General features: G+C 32.3%; 1 protein-coding gene across 1 annotated transcript; it reads left to right on the top strand.

Annotated features, from left to right (window-relative positions):
- Positions 1–7,869: 7,869 nt before the first annotated feature.
- LOC114417978 (protein IQ-DOMAIN 14-like) lies at positions 7,870–10,896 on the top strand. The gene is made up of 3 exons (XM_028383084.1): positions 7,870–9,269; positions 9,746–9,952; positions 10,068–10,896. Exons 1-3 carry the CDS (start codon positions 8,883–8,885, stop codon positions 10,662–10,664), a joined length of 1,191 nt encoding a protein of 396 aa, XP_028238885.1. The 5' UTR covers positions 7,870–8,882; the 3' UTR covers positions 10,665–10,896.
- Positions 10,897–11,188: the final 292 nt, after the last annotated feature.

The following is an 11,188-nucleotide window of genomic DNA, read 5'->3' as shown; positions in this document are numbered from 1 at the left end:
TCAGTTATAATCCCTAAATAATTTTTGAATGTATTTGATTTCTATAATTTTTTTATAGTTTTAGTTCCTATTCTCGAATAAAACATTGATTAACATGGGGCAATCACTTGTAATTTTTTTAATAAGTTTATGAGAAATTAAAAATATAATTTACTAAAAGATTACATATTATTATCTCATCAAACTCCTTTATATTGTAACAAGTCATTAGGTTGCAAACATGAATATTAGATTAACAATTAATTAATGATGTTATTTGATAACAAGAACTAAAATCATTAGAGAAAAATAGAACAACCAAAAATACTAAAAAAATGTTTAGGGACTAGTTAAACGTGAAATTTAAAAAAAAAAATTGGAGCAAAAATATAGTTAACCTCAAACTATTTCTAACCCCCGCTAAGAATTTTTTTTACGTCGGTGGCTGCTAAAATTGGTTTCCAACCAACTCAACGCGAGTTGATACAGTCCATAATGAAGGCAAAATCTGAATTTTTTACATGTCCTATCATTAATCAGAGTCTGAGTTACTTACCAATTTTCATGGTATGAGTGAATCCATTGATGTTCGAAAATTGGGATATAATCCTTTTTCCCACATTCTTTGATGTCACAAATACAGACTTTTGAACGTTTACTTTGAACCTATAAGCTTTACAAAAGATATCTAACGTTTGTTTGACAATATGAGCCTGCAGACTTGGACACATTTTGGTGAAAAGAAGGTAGTCATCAGCAAAAAAATAAATGGGAAAAGGTTAGGCCAGTTTTGGATACTTTAATTGGTTGTCATTCACGTCTTCTCTATACTAATTAAGCATGAAAAGATATGGAGACATAGGATTCCCTTAATAGAGACTCCTTTTAGGAGAGAGATTTTTACAAATCTCATTATTCCACTTTTAAAGACAAAGAATTAAAAGTGGTGCACTTCATGATGAGATTAATAATATCAAATGGAAATTAAAACTGAGCTAGAGATAATCTCAACAAGTCCCAATTCAGTAGTCTTTCATACACCTTTTCAAAATCCTTTTGTCTCATCTTGAAAAATTTTCCTATTATTTTCTCTACCAACTTATCCCATGTGGATTCCTTCCTTGGAATTGCATCCACCGGAACTCTAAGGTAGACAAAAGAAATGAACATAACAAAATAATTCATGAACGAGACAAACTGAAAAATATTATCATCTATAAGTCATAGTTTTGCATGCAAGGTTACTTTTATGAAAATTAACCTTTAGTCCTGAAATGAACTCAGAACATCTCAACATACTTTTCAAGATTATCATATCCTAAACAAAAGGTTCCCAATAAAAAGAGTATCATCAGCAAATTAAAGAATACCAATTTTCTTCCACTATATATATTTCCTACTTTCCTTCCTTTGAACAAATTTGTTGTCTTTGCCACCCTCATAAGACCATTAAGTCATTCAACTACCATAAGTAAAAAGAAAGACGCAAGTAAATCACCTTGCATTAGGTAATGCTCCATCCCAAACTCATATGTTGGGCTAGCTCTCATTAACCAACACTAAATTTGTAGTTGTTTCAATGCAAGTTTTATTCCAACTTGTATATTTTCATCAAATCTCAATATCTATCATATAATACAAGAAGTTATACTTGACAAAATCAGAAATCTTCTCAAAATCTATCTTAAAACGAGGGACCAACGTTGAAGGAAGGGGAGCCTTGGCTCCCTGATTTGTTTACAAAGTTTAAATTAAATATATTGTTATGTATTGTTTATATAATAATTAGTATAGAATTACACTTTAAGTGGAGCAGCAATCTGAGATAATTTGTTTCAAACTAGGCAAAGTGAAATCGGAATATATTCCGTACTCTGATAGTTAAGCCATTTATGTAATGATCCTTATTAATAATGTTTTTTCCTATACAAGATAGATTATTATTTGTTTTATCACTTGACTTTCTTTTTAGAAAATCTTGTTTAAATATTATATTTTATCAAATTTTAGTTGTTATACCTATATAATCAATTTTAATGTCCTGACTTTTTTAATTATAAAATTAATAATAATTTTATCTTTTTAAAAAGAAATCTTATTTGAAGATTATATTTTATTAATTTTAGTTATTATATAATCTTTTTATCTTTAGACTTTTTTTTCTTTCTAAACAATAAAATCAATAACAATCTTATATTTTTTTAAGAAATTTTATTTAAATATTTTATTTGATCAGAATTTAGTTATTATATAATCAATTTTGATTTCCTGTCTTTTTAAATTATAAAATCAATAGCAATTTTATCTTCTTTTTTTATAGAAATCTTATCTGAATATATTTTAATAATTCGAGTTATCATGTAATCATTTTTTAAAAAATTTTGTTAAACTCAAATCGGTAAACTTTATTTTTTTTAATAAAAGGAATTCTTGTTTTTCAAAGTGTCTGTAGAATAACATAAAATTGTTATAATTTCCAAAATTTGGAAACTCACATTGACCAAAGATAAAGGTTGAAAGACATCAAACCACAGAAAGAAAGTTATGTTCAACTTTTCATAATTGACATTTAGTATTCTATGGTTGGCCCCCCTCTAATTGCAGTCTTGGTCCGCGCTGGCTCGAAAACAAAGCACGGTTGCTTCTTAAAAATAAATAATAATAATAATAATTCGATTACAGATTACTATATATAATAAGCATTATTTTTTTAGTTATGAACATGATTTTTTTTACACACAAATTATTAGACTCATTTTTCTGAAACAACTATAGAGCACCTCAACCCATGGCAAGTGTTGAGAGAGAGAACGTGTGATCGTGTCGTGTGCAAACCATTTGAGAAGTATAAGACGTGGCAAGGAGGAGATGGGCCGTTCTTTCTGTTCGTATCATAATTTTCTGTGGTAGCCCCAATAATATCTAAGGATAGAAATAGGGTTTTAGAAAGATATGTGGCAAATGGAATAGGAACTCTCCACTTTTCTTCTTCAAATGTTGGGAATTGGCAACGAGTAAAGTCACATTATATATTTTGTGTTTAGACTTACCTTATATTTAAAATCACATTCAAATTATTTGACATGATTTTAAAGTCCTGTTTGAGATACTCTTAGAAAAAGTCTTGTTTGAAAACTTTTTCATAAATATTTATTAAAAGAAATAAATAAATTAAGTTATCCTCTAAATTAAAATTAATTGTACTTCAACTTTTTATTATGAGTAACTCAAAACAGATACAAGTAGTACAAAAAGATAGTAGAGCTTTGATGTACCCACTATCCACATCACCAATATCACGAGACCCAAACCCAACCTCCATGCCATATCAAAATCAACACATAATAAATTGCCATGTTTTTAAACAAAGTACTTTCTTTTAAATACTGGTTCTTAGCTGGCTGCTTTCCAGTATTATGCTTCCATATTAACACAACAATTGCACCGCCACTTGATATAAGATTAGAGGAGCAGATGTTTACTTCTCCACTGTCTTCACAGAAATTGTTGTAGAGATTGTCATATCACTGATATTAAATAGAATAAATATCTGTAAAATAAATAATCCTTTATTAATTGAATTACATTTTCTAAAATTAAAGTTTTAAATGCACGTATTTTGTATATTTTATCATAGAAAAAAATATTCATAATGAAGTCTATTATTATGTTATTATTAACAAAAGTAACACAGTCACATACACACATAAAGAAGTATTGATCTTTACTAGCTCAGTGTCATTTTGACCCAGTATGTTCAAATTCTAATACGTTTGTTTCTTTTGTTAAAAGACAAGACTAGACCCACGCTAAATACATGGGCTGGAATCAAGTTCAGAGATAAGCCCAGCCATAAACACACCAACACAAGAGTCAAGAGGTTGGCTTCAAGAACATTGTCACGTAAAAACAACTTTAGCTACACTTCAATCAAGCTTTTTGTTTTTTGTTTTTTGTTTTTTCTGCAACGAGACAAAACCAATAGGTATCTCATCAAATTGACATTACTTGTTAATACTTTATTTGAATGTAAAGCAGAAGTAAGAGGAAAAAAAAAAGTAAAAATAAGAAATCAATAGAAGACAAATAAGGTATTTATTTTATATTGTTTTTTGGATGGAGATGAAAAAAGGAAGAAAGATAATGGTTAAATTTCTTTTGCTTATTTAATTGAAAAGAAAATTTTAAAATACATAGTAATATATGGCTTCTATATCTTCATATTATAATATATTAATAAAATGGTACACATATAAATAATTTTGTTTGTTTTTAAAAAATATTTTTGGTAGGTTATTCAAGCGTTGCTTATGCTTAAAGAATATATTATCTTGTTGCATACACGCAAACAATATTTTTGGTAGGCTATTCATTTTTTTTTATCAGCTTGGTAGGTTATTCATAATATAATAACTATATTATGCGTTGAATAACCTCATATACTAGGTTAGTTCAAGAGCTTTGATTCCTCTTGGCATATTTACACTTTATCTTGGATCAACCTCCATACCATGACAATCTGTCTACCATCTACATTATATTGTTCACAATCCTATGTCTCACAAGAGGATGAAACATGTAAATACCCAACTTTGTTTGCATTGATGAAATCATGGTTAAATATGTTTTGGTTCTAAATTTTGTACACTTACAAAAAGGCTTTTTTAATTTTCATCCCATTAAAATTTGAATTCAATACTTTTTGGTCCTTATTATTACATGACACCGGTTAATTATTTATGCCTAGCAAAAGATCATGTGATCATTCTACATGTCTAAATTTTGTCGAGCAATAAAAAAGAACATTAATAGTTTCTCCTAAAATGAATTCTATAGATTAAAAACAATTAATTCAAATTTTGGAGCTATAAAAATTAAATAAAATTCTCTCAAAAAAAAATAAAGAAAATAATTTAGAATGACCAAATCTTACCAAGAACAAAAACAATTATTTCAAAATTTAAAGCGAAATGACTACCATACTCGACCCTAATTCTAATACGATTTTTATCACACATGCATTATTTCCATCGAAAAAAAAACACACATGCATTATGTGGAGTGACCTGTTATCTTTGGACTTTGGCTAATATGTATGTAGATGAAATAAGTAGCCACCCTAATTTGACCCCATACTAAAAAGGCTACTCCATTCGCATTCTATCATTGTCGTCGTTGCATCAAACTAATTAAATTTCGTCAATGATACCCCATATAGCTGGACGAGTTCTGTCCTCCCTAAACCATTGCCGCAATGCAGTCCTTTTGTTCCCTGTGGTGCCCATCTTTCATAAATGACTTCGCAATAATATAACAATTAGTTCATCACTTTTTATTTTCGGATAGATGAGAAGTAATGAGCCACTATTTAATTTGTTATAGTTGTTGTATTTTCAGGACATTTGTTTGTTCCAATTTATCTTTATCATTAGCTATAACTTTTTTTTTAATACAAAACATAAATAAAATTCACATGCCCCCCCGAAAGTCTTGTTCACAATTTCTGTCGATATAATTAAAGTACATATATAGATTAGAATGACTTCAATGTAAGTGTGCACTGTGAAACAAATTGGGCTGTAGAAAGGTGTTTTTGGGCTCCAAGTTGAGATGAACGAACCTAATTTCTAGCTAGCCCATAACTAAAAGAGCAGAGTCAAAGAAGAAACTTGCTTTGTCATAAGGAATTTGTTTATATACCTAAGGCAAATACTATAAAGGAATGGTGGTCCAATATTATTGTACCTACTCAACTCAACTCTGGTTAGTCTCTTGGTCCCTCCCTTTCACTGAATCCCAGTAACGCGTACAAAATAAACAGACTGGAATGCTCATTGCAATGATTCGGGACCATTTTGTACTGTTCACACTATATACAGTACAGTACAGTACAGTACATAGATACACTCAAACTATACTTGAAACTCTTTTCATTTTCGTATCTTTTAATATATATTTATATATTTACGTCACTAAGTCAAAAGGGGTCGGATTATAGTTTATACCCAAAAATTCCAACAATCTGTTACTCAAATAGAACCAGCTGGGTGTTTGGTTGTTGATTAGAATTCAGCTTTGGCTATTTCAATGTTGCACAAAATTTTGCATCATCAATATATATGGACTATATGATATCATATATTTAAATGAATGACAAAAAATAGCACCATAACAAAAAGGTTATGTAATATTATAATGTTGCGCATGTTTAGTTAGTTATGATTTATTATGTGGAAAATCTTACAAGCAACCATAGTTTATGATGATTTGGAAGGTTGAAGTTGAAGCCGTAAATTGAAACTTAGCGTTAGCATATTAAAAGTTTTCCTCCGACTGAAGAACAAACTGAGTGCATGTTTAATTTATTGCGTGTTCGATAACGCATCACATGTGATTTTTCACGTCAAATGTAAAGCTACTAGAAAATAGGGATAGCTTTCACGTCATTTACGTGATTCTGGCCTCAAAATTGTATTTCCAGATTGAAAATTTTGGATCCACGACCACTTGAAGCAATTAAATGTTGCTTTTACTATTTTTATTTTTAAAGATTTTGACATAAAAATGGAGTCTAACACACATTCAAGAAACTCAACCAAACACAACACAGTTAAGGAAATTCCCGGGTTTTTAGTATTTTTAGTTCAATAGAGATCTCAAGTAGAAGTGGATATGTTATTACATTAGATAGTTGGAAGAAAAGTTTTATAGTCGATGATCTGACTCGAATATGATTAAAACATCATTATTTTAAAAAAAAATCCTTACATTTTAATTTTGTCATACAAAATACAATTATGATGGGATGCAAATAAAGAAATTTGTGGCAACGAGTATCCTTTCATAATTAGACCCATTTCAACTTCCTCTTCCATCCTTATAATCACAGAAGGGCACATTGAATTCAATTTATTAGGATTCCGACTGTCTGCCAAAATCTTCGGAGAAAATGTTTCTTATCACAGAGTATTCTGTCACATTATAATATAATCATAAAACCCACTTAATGGGTCCTTACACTAGAGTTTTGTTTTGTTTTTTATTTCTTCCTGGTTTTTTTTTTTTTAAAATGTAAATTATATTAAACCCAAAATGATACATCAATAAACAGGATATATCCCCGCAGCTAAAAAAACTTGTTTCTAGTGTAATTATTATAATCAGACAACAAAATTTTCCTATTTAAATCTGTCCTTAATTAAAGAGTCAGTACGTGTCCAAAATATAGGATTTTCCTTGACCTGGTTATTGCTAGTATTTAGTATTCCCTAATAAACCAGCCCAAAATAAGTTAAAACTCCCCAAGATATACCACTGATTAAAAGATTGGACTAATTAAAAACTATTTAAATTCAAAATTTGAATCTTATAACCCACCCCGGTAATTATTAGTTATCCAAATCAGATCAAGATAGTGTTGTTTTGTTATGGTGTAGCCCGAAGAGAGAGGAAGTTGAAGGAGTAAACATAACAGCAGCATTGATTTGGTTTTTTGTGGATTGGAAAGACACTTATTTTTTTTTGGAGAAGAGAAAGAGAAACGTGTGGCAGAGAAGGGTAAGCAGTGGAATGATGATGGCGAGGGAGAAAGTGTTTTCTAGAATCACTGTTGTTGAGCTATGAGGAAACGGAAACTGAAAAATCTTTTGCAATATCTCAGACCCAAATTTGGGGTAGTATTATTATTTTATCGGGACAAAAAAGATGGATAGTATAGTGGTATTAGTATTATAAAGCAGCCCTTTTAGTTGGTATAACCTTTAATGAATGGTACACACCAGAGTGTACTATCAATGCTACCAAGTTTTCATTTTAGCCATTAAAGTGGTGTTATTCGGTTGCAGAACTTAACTCACAGTCCAGTTTTTCTTTCAAATAAAGCAACATAATAGAGAAAGAAAGGGAGAGCCTTTGAAGTACCCTTTTACTCAATGCCCGGTTTGAACCAAGCTCACGGGATTGTTGTCAGTGGGTATCTTTCATATGTACTACACGTTGCTCCAGAAAGTTAGAGAGAGAGAGAGAGAGAGAAAACAACAACAAAGTAATAAATATTGCATTTTTGTAGCATAATACTAACATATAATGCTTTCAAAGTGAGAGAGAGAGAGAGAGGAATTGGTTATTGTTGGTACTTTGGTAGTGTTATTGGAGTGAGTGAGTGGGGTGGGAAGGGAATTCGGCGCTCTTTCTCTTTTTTGAATTCAAGATCAGATAAGAAGCTGTTTGTTTTGTTTTGGGTGTTGGGGGGGCTTTTCCCTATGATTATTATTGTCACTTTTTTCATAGGATTTCACCTTTGTGCTTTGTCTGTAATTCTTGTCTCTTTACTCAAGGGGGTGAGATTTTGAAGCGTTATGCTTACTATTTTAATGTTATTTTCTTTTTTCCTTTGAGCCTCTGCTAACTTTCTGTGACCGCTTTTTGTCCTCTAATGCACTTCTTCACGAGGTCCTGTCAGAGGGTTTATTTTCAAAAAAAGTTCCAGCTTTATCCATTTTTTTGCTCTCCTCCCTCTTTTTCACTATAATTTTCAAAGTTTGTTTGTCTGATGAAATTTCATTTTACCCCGTTTTATTAATCTTTTCATCCATCCTGCTCTCATCCCTTCTCTTCTGCTAGATTCTTTACACTTTACACTACACCCTCTTTTGTTTGCACTAAACTCCACTTGTTTCTTTGTCCCTCCAATTTTTTAAACCAAGAATTTTTCATTTTCAGTTTGAGTTTTTCACCTGTCCCTTGTATATTGAACCATTTGTTTTCACTTGGTTGCTACACTTGTTCATTTACAAGCAGCAAAACCCTCTTTATCTTTAACCAAAAGAGGCAAAGTTTCGCTTAACTTTGGCACCGTTTCTCATTATTCCAGATCGTGACTCAAAAGTCGTGAAGTTATTATTATGGGGAAAGCTAGCAGGTGGTTGAAAGGGTTGTTGGGGATGAAGAAGGAGAAGGACCATAGTGACAATTCAGGCTCATTGGCTCCTGACAAGAAGGAGAAGAAAAGGTGGAGTTTTGCCAAGCCAGGGAAGGATGTGCCACCTTCAGTTCCTGCCACTGATAACACCTGGCTCAGATCCTATATTTCTGAGACAGAGAATGAGCAGAACAAGCATGCAATTGCGGTGGCAGCCGCCACCGCGGCTGCTGCTGATGCCGCCGTGGCCGCTGCGCAGGCGGCTGTGGCAGTTGTGAGGCTCACAAGCCAGGGGAGAGGGGCATTGTTCAGTGGAAGCAGGGAGAAGTGGGCTGCTGTGAAGATCCAAACTTTTTTTAGAGGCTACTTGGTATGTATCTTGTCTTTTTGTGATGGTTCAAATCAAAATTTTGGTGTTGGTTATGTGGGTATGAATGTGTGTATGTATGTCTGTTTTCTTTGATTTTGAATATGCTGTTTGGTAAATTGCATTGGTTTGTGATTGTGGTGGTTCTGTCTTGGACAAATTTATTTGGTTGGTTTAAGTGAAGTGTTTTGCTTGATTCCTACTCCTTTGTCTCCTCTCAAAAATTATTTTAGATTCTTAATGAAACAGTGTCTTTCACTTTCTGTTTGGGTCATTCAAACTACCCTTTGCACTTTCTATTCTCCACGTTAGAGTTGACTTGTCTTGTTATTCAAATCCTTATTTTTCTGTTTGATGCCCTTTTAATTAATCCATCTTCATTATTTGACAATTTTTTTTATACGTTTTGTCAATTTCATGATTTTATCAAGTACTATACTAGCCCTTTCAATTCAAACTTTTATGTTTTTTACTTTCAGGCACGGAAGGCTCTTAGAGCACTGAAAGGATTGGTTAAGATACAAGCTCTTGTTAGAGGGTATTTGGTTAGAAAGAGGGCTGCTGCAACTCTTCACAGTATGCAAGCTCTAATAAGAGCTCAAACTGCTGTTAGAACACAGCGAGCTCGTCGCTCGATGAGCAAAGAAAACAGATTTCTACCTGAAGTTCTTGCAAGAAAATCTGTGGTAATTAAAAACTGGTTTTCTAGTCCTGAAGGATTGCCAACTTCAATCATTTATCTATCTATCAACAAACAAACAATGTCTTATTGCTTGTGTTGTGTCATTTTTGTACTTTTAGGAACGATTTGATGAAACAAGGAGTGAATTCCACAGTAAAAGGCTACCTACATCCTATGAAACATCCTTGAATGGTTTTGATGAGAGCCCCAAGATTGTTGAAATTGACACATACAAGACTCGATCAAGGTCTAGGCGCTTTACCTCTACAATGTCTGAGTGTGGAGAAGACATGTCCTGTCATGCAATCTCATCCCCTCTTCCTTGTCCAGTCCCGGGTCGAATCTCAGTTCCTGATTGCAGATACATTCAAGATTTTGATTGGTACTACAATGTTGATGAGTGTAGATTCTCCACAGCTCATAGCACCCCACGTTTCACAAACTATGTGAGGCCTAATGTTCCAGCTACACCAGCCAAGAGTGTTTGTGGAGACACCTTCTTCAGACCTTACTCCAATTTCCCCAACTACATGGCCAATACTCAGTCATTCAATGCAAAACTAAGGTCTCATAGTGCTCCAAAGCAAAGACCTGAACCCAAGAAAAGGCTCTCACTCAATGAAATGATGGCAGCAAGAAACAGCATAAGTGGTGTTAGAATGCAAAGGCCATCATCCAATTTCTTCCAGACTCAAGAAGACTCATGGAATTTTTGACAATCACAAGGAATATTTGAGAGGCAATTGAGTCTAAATGATGTTAGTAATATCTAGAATATGTTTTTTCACTTGTGCTTACAACTTACAAATTCAGGGATGAAATTCTCAATTCTCAATTCTGCTTGTGTACATTCTTTTAATTAAAGAGTTTTTCTTTTTTCAATCATGCCCTTTCTCTTGTATCAAATGATTTACATCTAGTAAAGAATTTGGCCTGGTCATTTTTAAGTACATAATATTGCATACCAATTTCTGGTTTTGGATTGTAGTTCCAAGTTCCAACAGTTTTACTTTCACAGTGCTTGTTGCTGTATTGCTTTTGGAATACAGTAAAAGACCAATACACAGAAAACTTGAACACTACTTTGTGTTAGTAAACCCATCAAAGGAAAGCTTGGTCATAGAAACTTCATGGTGGCTTTCAAAGTCAAAACAAAATGATGGGATCTATGTGCATGTGGGGTATTTCACATTGCTGACTAGGATTAGTTTCGATCACTAGTAATGGTTGAAAAATGTGT

This window comes from Glycine soja, chromosome 7 (genome assembly GCF_004193775.1).
Source record: "Glycine soja cultivar W05 chromosome 7, ASM419377v2, whole genome shotgun sequence".
In the NCBI taxonomy this organism is placed as follows: Eukaryota; Viridiplantae; Streptophyta; class Magnoliopsida; order Fabales; family Fabaceae; genus Glycine; species Glycine soja.
This window is presented reverse-complemented; position numbering and strand designations above follow the sequence as displayed.

Bases quoted from the DNA above. Each gene is read 5' to 3' on its own strand.
- LOC114417978 (XM_028383084.1), top strand. From the start codon at position 8,883: ATGGGGAAAGCTAGCAGGTGGTTGAAAGGGTTGTTGGGGATGAAGAAG. The intron at 9,270-9,745 runs GTATGTATCTTG...TTTTACTTTCAG, and splicing joins CTTTTTTTAGAGGCTACTTG to GCACGGAAGGCTCTTAGAGC. The intron at 9,953-10,067 runs GTAATTAAAAAC...TTGTACTTTTAG, and splicing joins TTCTTGCAAGAAAATCTGTG to GAACGATTTGATGAAACAAG.